We start from the raw sequence: 17,069 nt of genomic DNA on the forward strand, positions 1-17,069 counted from the left end.
GGCCTGGGGCAGGCAGCGAGGGGCCTGGGGCAGGCAGTGAGGGGCCTGGGGCACGCAGTGAGGGGCAGCGAGGGGCCTGGGGCAGGCAGTGAGGGGCCTGGGGCAGGCAGCGAGGGGCCTGGGGCAGACAGTGAGGGGCCTGGGGCACGCAGTGAGGGGGCAGCGAGGGGCCTGGGGCAGGCAGCGCGGGGCCTGGGGCAGGCAGTGAGGGGCCTGGGGCAGGCAGCGCGGGGCCTGGGGCAGGCAGCGCGGGGCCTGGGGCAGGCAGCGCGGGGCCTGGGGCAGGCAGTGAGGGGCCTGGGGCAGGCAGTGAGGGGGCAGCGAGGGGCCTGGGGCAGACAGTGAGGGGCCTGGGGCACGCAGTGAGGGGGCAGCGAGGGGCCTGGGGCAGGCAGCGCGGGGCCTGGGGCAGGCAGCGCGGGGCCTGGGGCAGGCAGTGAGGGGCCTGGGGCAGGCAGTGAGGGGGCAGCGAGGGGCCTGGGGCAGGCAGTGAGGGGCCTGGGGCACGCAGTGAGGGGGCAGCGAGGGGCCTGGGGCAGACAGTGAGGGGCCTGGGGCAGGCAGCGCGGGGCCTGGGGCAGGCAGTGAGGGGCCTGGGGCAGACAGTGAGGGGCCTGGGGCAGGCAGCGCGGGGCCTGGGGCAGGCAGTGAGGGGCCTGGGGCAGACAGTGAGGGGCCTGGGGCAGGCAGCGCGGGGCCTGGGGCAGGCAGTGAGGGGCCTGGGGCAGGCAGTGAGGGGCCTGGGGCAGGCAGTGAGGGGCCTGGGGCACGCAGTGAGGGGGCAGTGAGGGGCCTGGGGCAGGCAGCGCGGGGCCTGGGGCAGACAGTGAGGGGCCTGGGGCAGGCAGCGCGGGGCCTGGGGCAGGCAGTGAGGGGCCTGGGGCAGGCAGCGCGGGGCCTGGGGCAGGCAGCGCGGGGCCTGGGGCAGGCAGCGCGGGGCCTGGGGCAGGCAGCGCGGGGCCTGGGGCAGGCAGTGAGGGGCCTGGGGCAGGCAGTGAGGGGCCTGGGGCAGGCAGTGAGGGGCCTGGGGCAGGCAGTGAGGGGCCTGGGGCACGCAGTGAGGGGGCAGTGAGGGGCCTGGGGCACGCAGTGAGGGGCCTGGGGCAGACAGTGAGGGGCCTGGGGCAGGCAGCGCGGGGCCTGGGGCAGGCAGCGCGGGGCCTGGGGCAGGCAGCGCGGGGCCTGGGGCAGGCAGTGAGGGGCCTGGGGCAGGCAGTGAGGGGCCTGGGGCAGGCAGCGCGGGGCCTGGGGCAGACAGTGAGAGGGCAGTGAGGGGCCTGGGGCAGGCAGCGAGGGGCCTGGGGCACGCAGTGAGGGGCCTGGGGCACGCAGTGAGGGGCCTGGGGCAGGCAGTGAGGGGCCTGGGGCAGGCAGTGAGGGGCCTGGGGCAGACAGTGAGAGGGCAGTGAGGGGCCTGGGGCAGGCAGCGAGGGGCCTGGGGCACGCAGTGAGGGGCCTGGGGCACGCAGTGAGGGGCCTGGGGCAGGCAGTGAGGGGCCTGGGGCAGGCAGCGTGGGGCCTGGGGCAGGCAGTGAGGGGCCTGGGGCAGGCAGTGAGGGGCCTGGGGCAGGCAGCGCGGGGCCTGGGGCAGGCAGTGAGGGGCCTGGGGCAGGCAGTGAGGGGCCTGGGGCAGACAGTGAGGGGCCTGGGGCAGGCAGTGAGGGGCCTGGGGCAGACAGTGAGGGGCCTGGGGCAGGCAGCGCGGGGCCTGGGGCACGCAGTGAGGGGCCTGGGGCAGGCAGCGAGGGGCCTGGGGCAGGCAGCGCGGGGCCTGGGGCAGGCAGTGAGGGGCCTGGGGCAGGCAGTGAGAGGGCAGTGAGGGGCCTGGGGCAGGCAGTGAGAGGGCAGTGAGGGGCCTGGGGCACGCAGTGAGGGGCCTGGGGCACGCAGCGAGGGGCCTGGGGCAGGCAGTGAGAGGGCAGTGAGGGGCCTGGGGCACGCAGTGAGAGGGCAGTGAGGGGCCTGGGGCAGGCAGTGAGAGGGCAGTGAGGGGCCTGGGGCAGGCAGCGCGGGGCCTGGGGCAGGCAGTGAGAGGGCAGTGAGGGGCCTGGGGCACGCAGTGAGGGGCCTGGGGCACGCAGCGAGGGGCCTGGGGCAGGCAGCGCGGGGCCTGGGGCAGGCAGTGAGAGGGCAGTGAGGGGCCTGGGGCACGCAGCGAGGGGCCTGGGGCAGGCAGCGCGGGGCCTGGGGCAGGCAGCGCGGGGCCTGGGGCAGGCAGTGAGAGGGCAGTGAGGGGCCTGGGGCACGCAGTGAGGGGCCTGGGGCAGGCAGCGCGGGGCCTGGGGCAGGCAGCGCGGGGCCTGGGGCAGGCAGTGAGAGGGCAGTGAGGGGCCTGGGGCACGCAGTGAGGGGCCTGGGGCACGCAGCGAGGGGCCTGGGGCAGGCAGCGCGGGGCCTGGGGCAGGCAGTGAGGGGCCTGGGGCACGCAGTGAGAGGCCTGGGGCACGCAGCGAGGGGGCAGTGAGGGGCCTGGGGCACGCAGCGAGGAGGCAGTGAGGGGCCTGGGGCACGCAGTGAGGGGGCAATGAGGGGCCTGAGGCAGGCTGGCCGGGCACTACACGAGCCGCCTGCAGCCACTCTCTGTGCCTCCCAGGCAGTGACAACACCCAGGCAGCTTGTCCCAATCACCTGGATTATCTGAGCAGGGACAGCGCTAATATTAAAGGATGTAAGCCCTCTAACCCTATCCCAGAGGTCACGGTGTGTGTAAATCTTAGCTGCTGGCTCCTTTATATAAAAGTATTAAATTAAAAGAATAATCAGCATAAATGGCAAGTTGTTTATTGATGACTTGGACACTATGGGGGAGAAATTGGGGAGCGCCCGTTTGGGGCTAATGTTTTCAAACTTTAAAAAAATTCGACATTTGCGCTTCAGGAAGGAAGTGGAGCACGAGATCTAGTTCGCTGCTTCATTCCCGGAGCGCAAGGGCCAGCAGTGAAACGGGACATGTGCAGCTCTGCATGGTGGAAGTCTCCTCCCCTCCCTGAAAGGGCAGGGCCATTGCTGCTGGCTCTACAAGGGAAGGACTTACCGGGACATGGCAGTGGCCCAGATCCTGCCCGACCAGCCATTACACTGCGGCATTGAGCGACGGTGGGGCACAATCAGCAAACAGTGCAATGTTCACATACCTGGGCCGCCGCTCCTTCAAACATTGCCCCCGAAGTGCCCGGCCTCCCGATGGATGGCGCCGACAGCTCTTGATGTCGCCCGGCGATGCTGCAGGGGGTGGGACACAAGTTCGAGCCCGGGGTGTTACTGGGGCGATGTGCACGGCGGATGTCACAATCTCCGGGCGAAGCAGATCGGGACACAGCGATGTGCCTCCGCCGCTTACCTTCCGACGACGTTAGCGGGAGTCCTTCATCTCGCACTGCCCGCTCAGTAAGTCGCCAACGACACCGTTATCAACCCCCCTCCACGCCCTTGGAGATGCTCAAGAGGCTAATTTCTGGGCTTATGCGCTACAAATTCACCTGGATTGCAGCCCCCGTTTGGGCCATGAGGGGGGGGATAACCTGCTTTGCGAGAGTACCGATGCCCGTGAACTTTCCAGCGAGGTTTGCGGCCCGGGTAACCTCCAGCGCTACTATCTCCTGCGCCTGGAGGTCACGATGTCCGCACTGCTCATCGCCATGGTAACACCACGGACCTGAACATCAGTGTATGTGCAACTGTACCCCAGTGAGTGTCCGTGAATGTGGAACTAACTGTACCCCAGTGAGAGTCAGTGTGTGTAGGACTGTACGCCAGTGAGTGTCCGTGAATGTGGAATTAACTGTACCCCAGTGAGTCAGTGTGTGTGGGACGCGTACCCCAGTGAGAGTCAGTGTGTGTGGAATTAACTGTACCCCAGTGAGTCAGTGTGTGTGGGACCCGTACCCCAGTGAGAGTCAGTGTGTGTGGAACTGTACCCCAGTGAGAGTCAGTGTGTGTGGGACCCGTACCCCAGCGAGAGTCAGTGTGTGTGGAATTAACTGTACCCCAGTGAGAGTCAGTGTGTGTGGGACCCGTACCCCAGCGAGAGTCAGTGTGTGTGGAATTAACTGTACCCCAGTGAGTCAGTGTGTGTGGGACCCGTACCCCAGTGAGAGTCAGTGTGTGTGGAACTGTACCCCAGTGAGTCAGTGTGTGGGGAACTGTACCCCAGTGAGAGTCAGTGTGTGTGGGACTGTACCCCAGTGAGAGTCAGTGTGTGTGGAATTAACTGTGCCCCAGTGAGAGTCAGTGTGTGTGGGACCCGTACCCCAGTGAGAGTCAGTGTGTGTGGGACCCGTACCCCAGTGAGAGTCAGTGCATGTGGAACTGTACCCCAGTGAGTCAGTGTGTGGGGAACTGTACCCCAGTGAGAGTCAGTGTGTGTGGGACCTGTACCCCAGTGAGAGTCAGTGTGTGTGGAACTGTACCCCAGTGAGAGTCAGTGTGTGTGGGACCTGTACCCAGTGAGAGTCAGTGTGTGTGGAACTGTACCCCAGTGAGTCAGTGTGTGTGGGACTGTACCCCAGTGAGAGTCAGTGTGTGTGGGACTGTACCGCAGTGAGAGTCAGTGTGTGTGGGACCTGTACCCCAGTGAGAGTCAGTGTGTGTGGAACCCGTACCCCAGTGAGAGTCAGTGTGTGTGGGACTGTACCCCAGTGAGAGTCAGTGTGTGTGGGACTGTACTCCAGTGAGAGTCAGTGTTTGTGGGACTGTATCCCAGTGAGAGTCAGTGTGTGTGGGACTGTACTCCAGTGAGAGTCAGTGTGTGTGGGACTGTACCCCAGTGAGAGTCAGTGTGTGTGGAACTGTATCCCAGTGAGAGTCAGTGTGTGTGGAACTGTACCCCAGTGAGAGTCATTGTGTGTGGGACTGTACCCCAGTGAGTGTCCGTGAATGTGGAATTAACTGTACCCCAGTGAGTCAGTGTATGTGGGACTGTACCCCAGTGAGTCAGTGTGTGTGGGACTGTACCCCAGTGAGAGTCAGTGTGTGTGGGACTGTACCCCGGTTAGAGTCAGTGTGTGTGGGACTGTACCGCAGTGAGAGTCAGTGTGTGTGGGACCTGTACCCCAGTGAGAGTCAGTGTGTGTGGGACTGTACCCCAGTGAGAGTCATTGTGTGTGGGACCTGTACCCCAGTGTGAGTCAGTGTGTGTGGAACCCGTACCCCAGTGAGAGTCAGTGTGTGTGGGACTGTACCCCAGTGAGAGTCAGTGTGTGTGGGACTGTACTCCAATGAGAGTCAGTGTTTGTGAGACTGTACCCCAGTGAGTGTCAATGTGTGTGGGACTGTACCCCAGTGAGAGTCAGTGTGTGTGGGACTGTACCCCAGTGAGTGTCAGTGTGTGTGGGACTGTACCCCAGTGAGAGTCAGTGTGTGTGGGACCTGTACCCCAGTGAGAGTCAGTGTTGTGGAACCCGTACCCCAGTGAGAGTCAGTGTGTGTGGGACTGTACCCCAGTGAGAGTCAGTGTGTGTGGGACTGTATCCCAGTGAGAGTCAGTGTGTGTGGGACTGTACCCCAGTGAGAGTCAGTGTGTGTGGGACTGTACTCCAGTGAGAGTCAGTGAGTGTGGAACTGTACCCCAGTGAGAGTCAGTGTGTGTGGGACTGTATCCCAGTGAGAGTCAGTGTGTGTGGGACTGTATCCCAGTGAGAGTCAGTGTGTGTGGGATTGTATTCCAGTGAGAGTCAGTGTGTGTGGGACTGTATCCCAGTGAGAGTCAGTGTGTGTGGGACTGTATTCCAGTGAGAGTCAGTGTGTGTGGAACTGTATCCCAGTGAGAGTCAGTGTGTGTGGGACTGTATCCCAGTGAGTGTCAGTGTGTGTGGGACTGTACCCCAGTGAGAGTCAGTGTGTGTGGGACTGTATCCCAGTGAGTGTCAGTGTGTGTGGGACTGTATCCCAGTGAGAGTCAGTGTGTGTGGAACTGTATCCCAGTGAGAGTCAGTGTGTGTGGGACTGTACCCCAGTGAGAGTCAGTGTGTGTGGGACTGTACTCCAGTGAGAGTCAGTGAGTGTGGAACTGTACCCCAGTGAGAGTCAGTGTGTGTGGGACTGTATCCCAGTGAGAGTCAGTGTGTGTGGGACTGTATCCCAGTGAGAGTCAGTGTGTGTGGGACTGTATCCCAGTGAGAGTCCGTGTGTGTGGGACTGTATCCCAGTGAGAGTCAGTGTGTGTGGAACTGTGCGCCAGTGAGAGTTAGCGGAAATCATTGGGTTTATTATTTTGCCGCAATGTGTTTTTTCTGTCTTGTATCTCAGGGGATTCCCCAGCTAAGCCGGGAGCTGGTGGCAGTGGGTGCAGCAGTCCCGGCACTCCCGGAACCCCCGGCAGTCGCTCCCGCACACCATCCCAGCAACCTGCAGGAGCAACCAAAGACATAAAGAAAGTGGCTGTGGTGCGCACGCCTCCGAAATCCCCAGCGGCCTCCAAGACGCGGACCACCCCTGTGGCTGTGCCCATGCCAGATCTGAAGAACATCAAATCAAAGATCGGATCGACAGAGAACATCAAGCACACCCCCGGCGGGGGCAAGGTAACTCCCGTGCTCTCTACTGATACACTGCACCAGGCCAGACCTGCACCCGCCCACCCTGGCCCATTGGGGCAGAAGAGGGACACAGAGAAGCAGCAGCTCAAATCCAGCAAGGAATTCAGAAGCAAACAAAACAGTAGGGTTCATTTCTAGAGGGATAGAATTGAGAAGCAGAGAAGTTATGTTGAACCTGTATAGAATCTCCATTAGATCGCACTTGGAGTACTGTGAGCTGTAGGTCTCCATAGATTATAAAATAGAGGCAGAGTCACTGGACAAGGTGCAATTAGGATTAACCAGCATGATACCAGTTCTGAGTGGTTATATTTAGGAAAGTATGAACAGGCTGGAGTTCTTCTCTGTAGAAAAGAGAAGGCTAAGGGCTGACCTGACAGAGGGCTTTAAGATTATGAAAGGGTTTGAAAGGGTTTCCATTTGTGGAGGAGACCAGAACTAGGGGCTGTCAATATAAGACAGTCACAATAAACCAATGGGGAATTCAGGAGAAACTTCTTTACCCAGAGAGTGGTGAGAATGTGGAACTCGCTGCCATAGAGAGAGGTTGTGGCAAATAGCAGAGGTGCATTCAAGGGGAAGACAGATAATTATATGAGAGAGAAAGGAATGAATGTTATGTTGATGTGGGTAGATGAAGAATGGTGGGAGGAGGTCATTTGGAACAGAAACACTGGCATCGACCCATTGGCACAAATCGCCTGTTTCTCTGCCTTTTTAAAAATTTGTTCCGGGTTGTGGGCGTCTCTTGCAAAGCCAGCATTTATTGGTAATCCCTAATTGCCCTGGAGAAGGTGGTGGTGAGCTGCCTTCTTGAACCGCTGCAGTCCGTGTGGTGAAGGTGCTCCCACAGTGCTGTTAGGGAGGGAGTTCCAGGAATTTGACCCAGTGATGATGAAGGACTATGATGAACAAACTGAACATCGGTGAGCAGGTTATTGGTGAGTAAGTGCCACTTGATAGCACTGTCGACGACACCGTCCATCACTTTGCTGATGATTGAGAATCGACTGACGGGACAGTAATTGGCCGGATTGGATTTTCCTGCTTTTTGTGGACAGGACATACCTGGGCAGTTTACATATTGTCGGGTAGATGCCAGTGTTGTAGCTGTACTGGAACAGCTTGGCTAGAGGTGCGGCTAGTTCTGGAGCACAAGCCTTTAGCACAACAGCTGGGATGTTGTTGGGGCCATAGTCTTTACTGTATCCAGTGCGCTCAGCCATTTCTTGATATCACATGGAGTGAATCGAATTGGCTGAAGACTGGCTTCTGTGATCATGGGGACCTCAGGAGGAGGCCGATATGGATCATCCACTCGGCACTTCTGGCTGACCATGGTTTCAAACACTTCAGCCTTGTCTTTTGCACTCGCATGCTGGGCTCCCGCATCATTGAGGATGGGGATATTCATGGAGCCTCCTCCTCCAATTTTAGTTGCTTAATTATCCACCACCATTCCCGACTGGATGTGGCAGGACTACAGAGCTTTGATCTGAGCCATTGATTGTGGGATCACTGTCTAGAGCATGCTGCTTCCGCTGTTTAGCATGCATACAGTCCTGTGTTGCAGCTTCCCCAGGTTGGCACCTCATTTTTAGGTACACCTGGTGCTGCTCCTGGCATGCTCTTCTGCACTCCTCATTGAACCAGGGTTGGTCCCCTGGCTTGATAGTAATGGTAGAGTGAGGGATATGCCGGGCCTTGAGGTTACAGATTGTGGTGGAATACAATTCTGCTGCTGCTGATGGCCCACAGCGCCTCATGGATGCCCAGTTTTGAGCTGCTGGATCTGTTCTGAGTCTATCCCATTTAGCACGGTGATAGTGCCACACAACACGATGGAGGATGTCCTCAGTGTGAAGACAGGACTTTGTCTCCACAAGGACTGTGTGGTGGTCACTGCTACTAATGCTATCATGGACAGATGCATCTGTGGCAGGTAGATTGGTGGGGACAAGGGCAAGTAAGTAGTTCCCTCGTGTTGGTTCTCTCACCTGCCGCAATCCCATTCTGGCAACTATGTCCTTCAGGACTCGGCCAGCTCGGTCAGTAGTGGTGCTACCGAGCCGCTCTTGGTGATGAATATTGAAGTCCCCCACCCAGAGTACATTCTGTGCCCTTGCTACTCTCACTGCTTCTTCCAAGTGGTGTTCAACATGGAGGAGTACTAATTCATCAGCTGAGGGAGTGGGTAGATGGTAATCAGCAGGAGGTTTCCTTGCCCATGCTTGACCTGAAGCCATGAGAAAGCAAATGGCATGTTGGCCTTCATAGCGAGGGGATTTGAGTACAAGGGCAGGGAGGTGTTGCTACAATTGTACAGGGCCTTGGTGAGGCCACACCTAGAGTATTGTGTACAGTTTTGGTCTCCTAACCTGAGGAAGGACATTCTTGCTATTGAGGGAGGGCAGCGAAGGTTTCACCAGACTGATTCCCGGGATGGCGGGACTGACCTATCAAGAAAGATTGGATCAACTGGGCTTGTATTCACTGGAGTTCAGAAGAATGAGAGGGGATCTCATAGAAACGTTTAAAATTCTGACGGGGTTAGACAGGTTAGATGCAGGAAGAATGTTCCCAATGTTGGGGAAGTCCAGAACCAGGGGACACAGTCTAAGGATAAGGGGGAAGCCATTTAGGACCGAGATGAGGAGGAATTTCTTCACCCAGAGATTGGTGAACCTGTGGAATTCTCTACCACAGAAAGTTGTTGAGGCCAATTCACTAAATATATTCAAAAAGGAGTTAGATGAAGTCCTTACTACTAGGGGAATCAAGGGGTATGGTGAGAAAGCAGGAATGGGGTACTGAAGTTGCATGTTCAGCCATGAACTCATTGAATGGCGGTGCAGGCTAGAAGGGCCGAATGGCCTACTCCTGCACCTATTTTCTATGTTTCTATGTTTCTATGTTTCTATGGGGTCCGGAGTCAATGTTGAGGACTCCCAGGGCCACTCTCTCCCGACTGTGTACCACTGTGCCACCACCTCGGGTAGGTCTGTCCTGCCGGTGGGACAGGACATACCCAGGGATGGTGATGGAGGAGTCTGGGACATTGGCTGAAAGCTATGATTTTGTGAGTATCACTATGTCAGGCTGTGGCTTGACTAGTCCATGGGGCAGCTCTCCCAATTGTGGCACAAGTCCCCAGATGTTGGTGAGGAGGACTTTGCCAGGTCGACTGGGCTGGGTGTGCCTTTGTCGTGTATGTACTAAGCAAAGGACGGGGAGAAACAGTATGAGGGTTAGCGATAGAGAAAAAGAAACAGGTCGAGACGTTAGAGATGGAGAGAAGGGAGTTAGAGATGGAGAGAAGGGGGATAGAGATGGAGAGAAGGAGGATAGAGATGGAGAGAAGGGGGGTTGAGATGGAGAGAAGGGGGGTTGAGATGGAGAGAAGGGGGATCGAGATAGAGAGAAGGGGGATCGGGATGGAGAGAAGGGGGTTAGATTGTATTCGGGACTACTTCCTAGATCACTGGGGTCTATGTTGACTGTTGGGTGAATGACCGGGGATTGCGCTGGTCAGTCATCCGATGTGGCAATGGAGAGGTTCCCCAGCCACCCACAGCATTATTGAAACCCGGCGGGTGACCTCGCCGTGCAGCAGACCGGATTGCGGCCTCAGCGTGGGGCTGGGCCGGCTGGTCGGCAGCGAAGCCGGTTACAGGGGAGGCAGCGGTGCAGCAGGGGGAGGGGGGTGGCAGATCTGACAGTAGGAGAATAATTGGGACCAGGCCCAAATGAATGGTGGGAAAGTTAGCAAATCTTCAAATGTGAAACAGATACAAATATAATCCTGTATGGGAAAAGGGGCGCCTTCAAATAATATAATTTCATGGATCAATGAAGAGATTAAAACTAAACTAATACCTTAAAAGGAAGCATATAATATAATCCCTAAAGATAATCATGGGGAATGTAGAAAGTGCAGTGGGGAGGGGTAAGGAATATCAGAAGGACTAAAAGGGATTATGAATAATGACCAGCACATGATATAAAAGGAAATAGTGAGGGCCTTCTTAAGCACTTGAAAAGTAAAAGTATATTTCACAGGAGGGCGATGGAACATTCCAGTTAGCTCGAGTCTCCTGTGCCTGGTGGAACCTGAGGTGACCCATTGTTCCACTGCTCTCTGTCCAGAGCAAGATATCTGGCTCCGATTCATTGGTTATCTTACCCTAATCCGGCAGATCACTGGTCGCTGCAGTTGATGTTAACATTTGGCTTTCTGGGTTGCTTCCACAACAGAAGACATTTTAACGTGGATGGGTAATTGGTCTGAATTTCAACCCACTCCCAGTTGGGCAGTGCCTTTAGTCTGGCTCCATCCATGCCTGGCTTTGGTGGTCCTCCCAGGAGTTATACTCCCGACAAGTCTTCTCTAGCATGAGTTCCACTGAGACTCTACAAAGGTGTTAAGCCCAGGAAGTCCCCATGGCTACTTGACCTGGGGCGGGGGTGAAGGCAGACAACATATCCACAAATGATCCCCCCCCCCACAACTGGAATTTAAAAGTCTAGTCCAAATGGGCCATATTGACAGCCCCCGAGAGGAAATGTGACTTTCACTCTCTCCAACCCCAGCAAGTTCAGCGCAACATTCTCGAAATCTGCTGAAGTTGGTTTTTTTGCAGGAGGATACTGCTAGGGTAGAGGAAGGAACAGACAGGAGACAGATGCAACTTAATGTGAAGGGTGAGGCAAAAAGTGATGCAAGGAATGTGAGTCTTCACTCAATGGAGAGACGCTGAGAGGTGGGGCTGAACAAAGGGTGATTCAAATATATCATTCACCAGGGCCCTATGTAATTGCAGTAAGACATCTTTACTCTGATACTCAAATCTTCCTGTAATAAAGGCCAACATATCATTTGCATTTCTTATTGGTTGCTGTACCTGCATGTTAAATTTCAGTGATTCGTGTACAAGGACACCCAGGTCCCTCATAACACCAACATTTCCCAATCTCTCACCATTTAAAAATACTCAGCTTTTCTGACCAAAGTGGATAACTTCACCTTTCTCAACATTAATTTCCATTTGCCATGTTCTTGCCCACTCACTTAGCCTCTCGATAGCCCCCTAAAGCCTCTTTGCATCCACAGTGTAGACTATGCACACGTCATCTCACTAGTATTGTAATGTACCTTTGAGTGTCACAACTTTTATGATGCACAGTTTTATCCGTGGCACTGAGTATTTTGCCTGTGATTAATTTGACCCTTTTTCTAACAAAATGATGCAGGTACAAATCGTACACAAAAAGGAAGATTACAGCACTGTGCAAGCTAAGTGTGGGTCCAAGGACAAGATCAGGCACGTTCCAGGAGGAGGCAATGTAAGTGCAGGGGCAGGGCCCATTCAGTGTCGGTAACACAGGTCTGAATGTCCCAGCATGTGAGATTCCAAGTGTGTGAGATTCCCAGTGTGTGATATTCCCAGTGTCTGTGTGTGAGATTCCCAGTGTCCCAGTGTGTGAGATTCCCAGTGTCCCAGCATGTGAGATTACCAGTGTGTGAGATTCCCAGTGTGTGAGATTCCCAGTATGTGAGATTCCCAGTATCTCAGTGTGTGAGATTCCCAGTGTCCCAATGTGTGAGATTCCCAGTGTGTGAGATTCCCATTGTCCCAATGTGTGAGATTCCCAGTGTGTGAGATTCCCAGTGTCCCAGTGTGTGAGATTCCCAGTGTCCCAGTGTGTGAGATTCCCAGTGTGTGAGATTCCCAGTGTGTGGGATTCCCAGTGTGTGAGATTCCCAGTGTGTGAGATTCCCAGTGTCCCAGTGTGTGAGATTCCCAGTGTGTGAGATTGTGAGTGTGTGAGATTCCCAGTGTCCTAGCGTGTGAGATCCCCAGCATTCCAGTGTGTGAGATTCCCAGTGTCCCAGTGTGTGAGATTCCCAGTGTCCCAGTGTGTGAGATTCTGAGTATGTGAGATTCCCAATGTCCCAGTGTGTGAGATTTCCAGTGTGTGAGATTCTGAGTGTGTGATATTCCCAGTGTCCCAGTGTGTGAGATTCCCAGTGTCCCAGTGTGTGAGATTCCCAGTGTCCCACTGTGTGAGATTCCCAGTGTGTGAGATTCCCAGTGTCCCTGTGTGTGAGATTCCCAGTGTGTGAGTTTCCCAGTGCCCCAGTGTGTGAGATTCCCAGTGTGTGAGATTCTCAGTGTGAGATTCCCAGTGTCCCAATGTGTGAGATTCCCAGTGTGTGAGATTTCCAGTGTCCCAATGTGTGAGATTCCCAGTGTGTGAGATTCCCAGTGACCAAATGTGTGAGATTCCCAGTGTGTGAGATTCCGAGTGCCCCAACATGGGAGATTCCCAGTGTGAGAGATTCCCAATGCGTGAGAATACCAGTGTCCCAGAGTGTGAGATTCCCAGTGTCCCAATGTGTGAGATTCCCAGTGTGTGGGATTCCCAGTGTGTGAGATTCCCAGTGTCCCAGAGTGTGAGATTCCCAGTGTGTGAGATTCCCAGTGTGTGAGATTCTGAGTGTGTGAGATTCCCAGTGTCCCAGGATGTGAGATTCACAGTGTCCCAGTGTGTGAGATTCTGAGTGTGTGAGATTCCCAGTGTCCCTGTGTGTGAGATTCCCAGTGTCCCAGTGTGTGAGATTCTGAGTATGTGAGATTCCCAGTGTCACACTGTGTGAGATTCCCAGTGTGTGAGATTCTGAGTGTGTGAGATTCCCAGTGTTCCAGTATGTGAGATTCCCAGTGTCCCAGTGTGTGAGAGATTCCCAGTGTCCCAGTGTGTGAGATTCCCAGTGTGTGAGATTCCCAGTGTCCCAGTGTGTGACATTCCCAGTGTGTGAGATTCCCAGTGTCCCAGTGTGTGAGATTCCCAGTGCCCCAATGTGTGAGATTCCCAGTGTGTGAGATCCCCAGTGTCCCAATGTGTGAGATTCCCAGTGTGTGACATTCCCAGTGTATGAGATTCCCAGTGTGAGATTCCCAGTGTCCCAGCATGTGAGGTTCCCAGTGTCCCAGTGTGTGAGATTCCCAGTGTGTGAGATTCCCAGTGTCCCAGTGTGTGAGATTCCCAGTGCGTGAGATTCCCAGTGTGTGAGATTCTGAGTGTGAGATTCCCAGTGTCCCAGTGCATGAGATTCCCAGTGTGTGAGATTCCCAGTGTGTGAGATTCCCACTGTCCCAGTGTGTGAGATTCCCAATATGTGAGATTCCCAGTGTGAGAGATTCCCAGTGTGTGAGATTCCCAGTTTCACAGTGTGTGAGATTCCCAGTGTGTGAGATTCCCAGTGTGTGAGATTCTGAGTGTGAGATTCTCAGTGTCCCAGCATGTGAGATTCCCAGTGTGTGAGTTTCTGAGTGTGTGAGTTTCCCAATGTCCCAGTGGGTGAGATTCCCAGTGTGTGACATTCTGAGTGTATGAGATTTCCAGTGTCTCAGTGTGTGAGATTCCCAGTATGTGAGATTCCCAGTATGAGATTTCCAGTGTCCCAGCGTGTGAGATTCCCAGTATCCCAGTGTGTGAGATTCCCAGTGTGTGAGATTCCCAGTTTCCCAGTGTGTGAGATTCCCAATGTGTGAGATTCACAGTGTGTGAGATTCTGAGTGTGAGATTCCCAGTGTCCCAGTGTGTGAGATTCCCAGTGTATGCGTTTCTGAGTGTGTGAGTCTCCCAGTGTCGCAGTGGGTGAGATTCCCAGTGTGTGACATTCTGACTGTGTGAGATTCCCAGTGTCCCAGTGCATGAGATTCCCAGTGTGTGAGATTCCCAGTGTGTGAGATTCCCAGTGTCCCAGTGTATGAGATTCCCAGTGTGTGCGTTTCTGAGTGTGTGAGTCTCCCAGTGTCCCAGTGGGTGAGATTCCCAGTGTGTGACATTCTAAGTGTGTGAGATTCCCAGTGTCCCAGTGTGTGAGATTCCCAGTGTCCCAGTGTGTGAGATTCCCAGTGTGAGATTCACAGTGTCCCAATGTGTGAGATTCCAGTGTCCCCGTGTGTGAAATCCCCAGTGTGTGAGATTCCCAGTGTCCCAGTGTGTGAGATTCCCAGTGTGTGAGATTCCAAGTGTCCCAGTGTGTGAGATTCCCAGTGCCCCAGTCTGTGAGATTCCCAGTGTCCCAATGTATGAGATTACAGTGTGTGAGATTCCCATGTGTGAGATTCCCAGTGTCCCAGCGTGTGAGATTCCCAGTGTCCCATGTGTGAGATTCCCAGTGTGTGAGATTCCCAGTGTCCCAGAGTGTGAGATTCCCAGTGTGTAAGATTCCCAGTGTGTGAGATTCCCAGTGATCCAGTGTGTGAGATTCCCAGTGTGTGAGATTCCCAGTATGTGAGATTCTGAGTGTGTGAGATTCCCAGTGTCCCAGTGTGTGAGATTCCTGGTGTGCGAGGTTCTGGGTGTGTGTGCTTCCCAGTGTCCCAGTGTGTGAGGTTCCCAGTGTCCCAATGTGTGAGATTCCCAGTGTGTGAGATTCCCAGTGTGTGAGATTCCAAGTGTATGAGATTCCCATTGTCCCAATGTGTGAGATTCCCAGTGTGTGAGATTCCCACTGTCCCAGTGTGTGAGATTCCCAATATGTGAGATTCCCAGTGTGAGAGATTCCCAGTGTGTGAGTTTCCCAGTTTCACAGTGTGTGAGATTCCCAGTGTGTGAGATTCCCAGTGTGTGAGATTCTGAGTGAGAGATTCTCAGTGTCCCAGCATGTGAGATTCCCAGTGTGTGAGTTTCTGAGTGTGTGAGTCTCCCAGTGTCCCAGTGGGTGAGATTCCCAGTGTGTGACATTCTGAATGTATGAGAATTCCAGTGTCTCAGTGTGTGAGATTCCCAGTATGTGAGATTCCCAGTATGAGATTCCCAGTGTCCCAGCGTGTGAGATTCCCAGTATCCCAGTGTGTGAGATTCCCAGTGTGTGAGATTCCCAGATTCCCAGTGCGTGAGATTCCCAGTGTGTGAGATTCTGAGTGTGAGATTCCCAGTGTCCCAGTGTGTGAGATTCCCAGTGTATGAGTTTCTGAGTGTGTGAGTCTCCCAGTGTCGCAGTGGGTGAGATTCCCAGTGTGTGACATTCTGACTGTGTGAGATTCCCAGTGTTCCAGTGTGTGAGATTCCCGGTGTTCCAGTGTTTGAGATTCCCAGTGTCTCAGTGTGTGAGATTCCCAGTGTGTGAGATTCTGAGTGTGTGAGATTCCCAGTGTCCCAGTGCATGAGATTCCCAGTGTGTGAGCTTCCCAGTGTGTGAGATTCCCAGTGTCCCAGTGTGTGAGATTCCCAGTGTCCCAGTGTGTGAGATTCCCAGTGTGAGATTCCCAGTGTCCCAATGTGTGAGATTCCAGTGTCCCAGTGTGTGAAATCCCCAGTGTGTGAGATTCCCAGTGTCCCAGTGTGTGAGATTCCCAGTGTGTGAGATTCTGAGTGTGTGGTATTCCCAGTGTCCCAGTATGTGAGATTCCCAGTGTGAGAGATTCTGAGTGTGTCAGATTCCCAGTGTCCCGGTGCATGAGATTCCCAGTGTGTGAGTTTCTGAGTGTGTGAGTCTCCCAGTGTCCCAGTGTGTGAGATTCCCAGTGTCCCAGTGTGTGAGATTCCAGTGTCCCAGTGTGTGAAATCCCCAGTGTGTGAGATTCCCAGTGTGTGAGATTCCCAGTGTCCCAGTGTGTGAGATTCCCAGTGTCCCAGTGTGTGAAATTCCCAGTGTGTGAGATTCCCAGTGTCCCAATGTGTGAGATTACAGTGTGTGAGATTCCCAGTGTGAGATTCCCAGTGTCCCAGCGTATGAGATTCCCAGTGTCCCGTGTGTGAGATTCCCAGTGTGTGAGATTCCCAGTGTCCCAGTGTGTGAGATTCCCAGTGTGTAAGATTCCCAGTGTGTGAGATTCCCAGTGATCTAGTGTGTGAGATTCCCAGTGTGTGAGATTCCCAGTGTGTGAGATTCTGAGTGCGTGAGATTCCCAGTGTCCTAACGTGTGAGATTCCCAGTGTTTCAGTGTGTGAGATTCCCAGTGTCCCAGGATGTGAGATTCCCAGTGTGTGAGATTCCAAGTGTATGAGATTCCCATTGTCCTAATGTGTGAGATTCCCAGTGTGTGAGATTCCCACTGTCCCAGTGTGTGAGAGTACCAATGTGTGAGATTCCTAGTGTGAGAGATTCCCAGTGTGCGAGATTCCCAGTTTCCCAGTGTGTGAGATTCCCAGTGCGTGAGATTCCCAGTGTGTGAGATTCTGAGTGTGAGATTCCCAGTGTCCCAGTGTGTGAGATTCCCAGTGTATGAGTTTCTGAGTGTGTGAGTCTCCCAGTGTCCCAGTGGGTGAGATTGCCAGTGTATGACGTTCTGACTGTGTGACATTCCCAGTGTTCCGGTGTGTATGATTTCCGGTGTTCCAGTGTGTGAGATTCCCAGTGTGTGAGATTCTGAGTGTGTGAGATTCCCAGTGTCCCAGTGCATGAGATTCCCACTGTTTGAGATTCCCAGTGTGTGAGATTCTCAGTGTCCCAGGGTGTGAGATTCCCAGTGTCCCAGTGTGTGAGATTCCCAGTGTGTGAGATTCCCAGTGTCCCAA

The 17,069-nt window shown here is 54.8% G+C and overlaps 1 protein-coding gene across 14 annotated transcripts in view; it reads left to right on the plus strand.

The window, feature by feature from the left end:
* The window catches only part of maptb (microtubule-associated protein tau b), a 677,874-nt gene that overhangs the window by 292,407 nt on the left and 368,398 nt on the right, over positions 1-17,069 (plus strand). For all 14 annotated transcript variants that reach the window (XM_070864827.1, XM_070864822.1, XM_070864826.1 and 11 more), the window contains 2 exons: positions 6,247-6,521; positions 11,787-11,879. In XM_070864827.1, coding sequence (XP_070720928.1) covers positions 6,247-6,521; positions 11,787-11,879 — 368 coding nt within the window. The remainder of the gene's footprint in view (positions 1-6,246; positions 6,522-11,786; positions 11,880-17,069) is intronic.

Source organism: Pristiophorus japonicus, chromosome 21, assembly GCF_044704955.1.
Source record: "Pristiophorus japonicus isolate sPriJap1 chromosome 21, sPriJap1.hap1, whole genome shotgun sequence".
NCBI classification, from domain to species: domain Eukaryota; kingdom Metazoa; phylum Chordata; class Chondrichthyes; family Pristiophoridae; genus Pristiophorus; species Pristiophorus japonicus.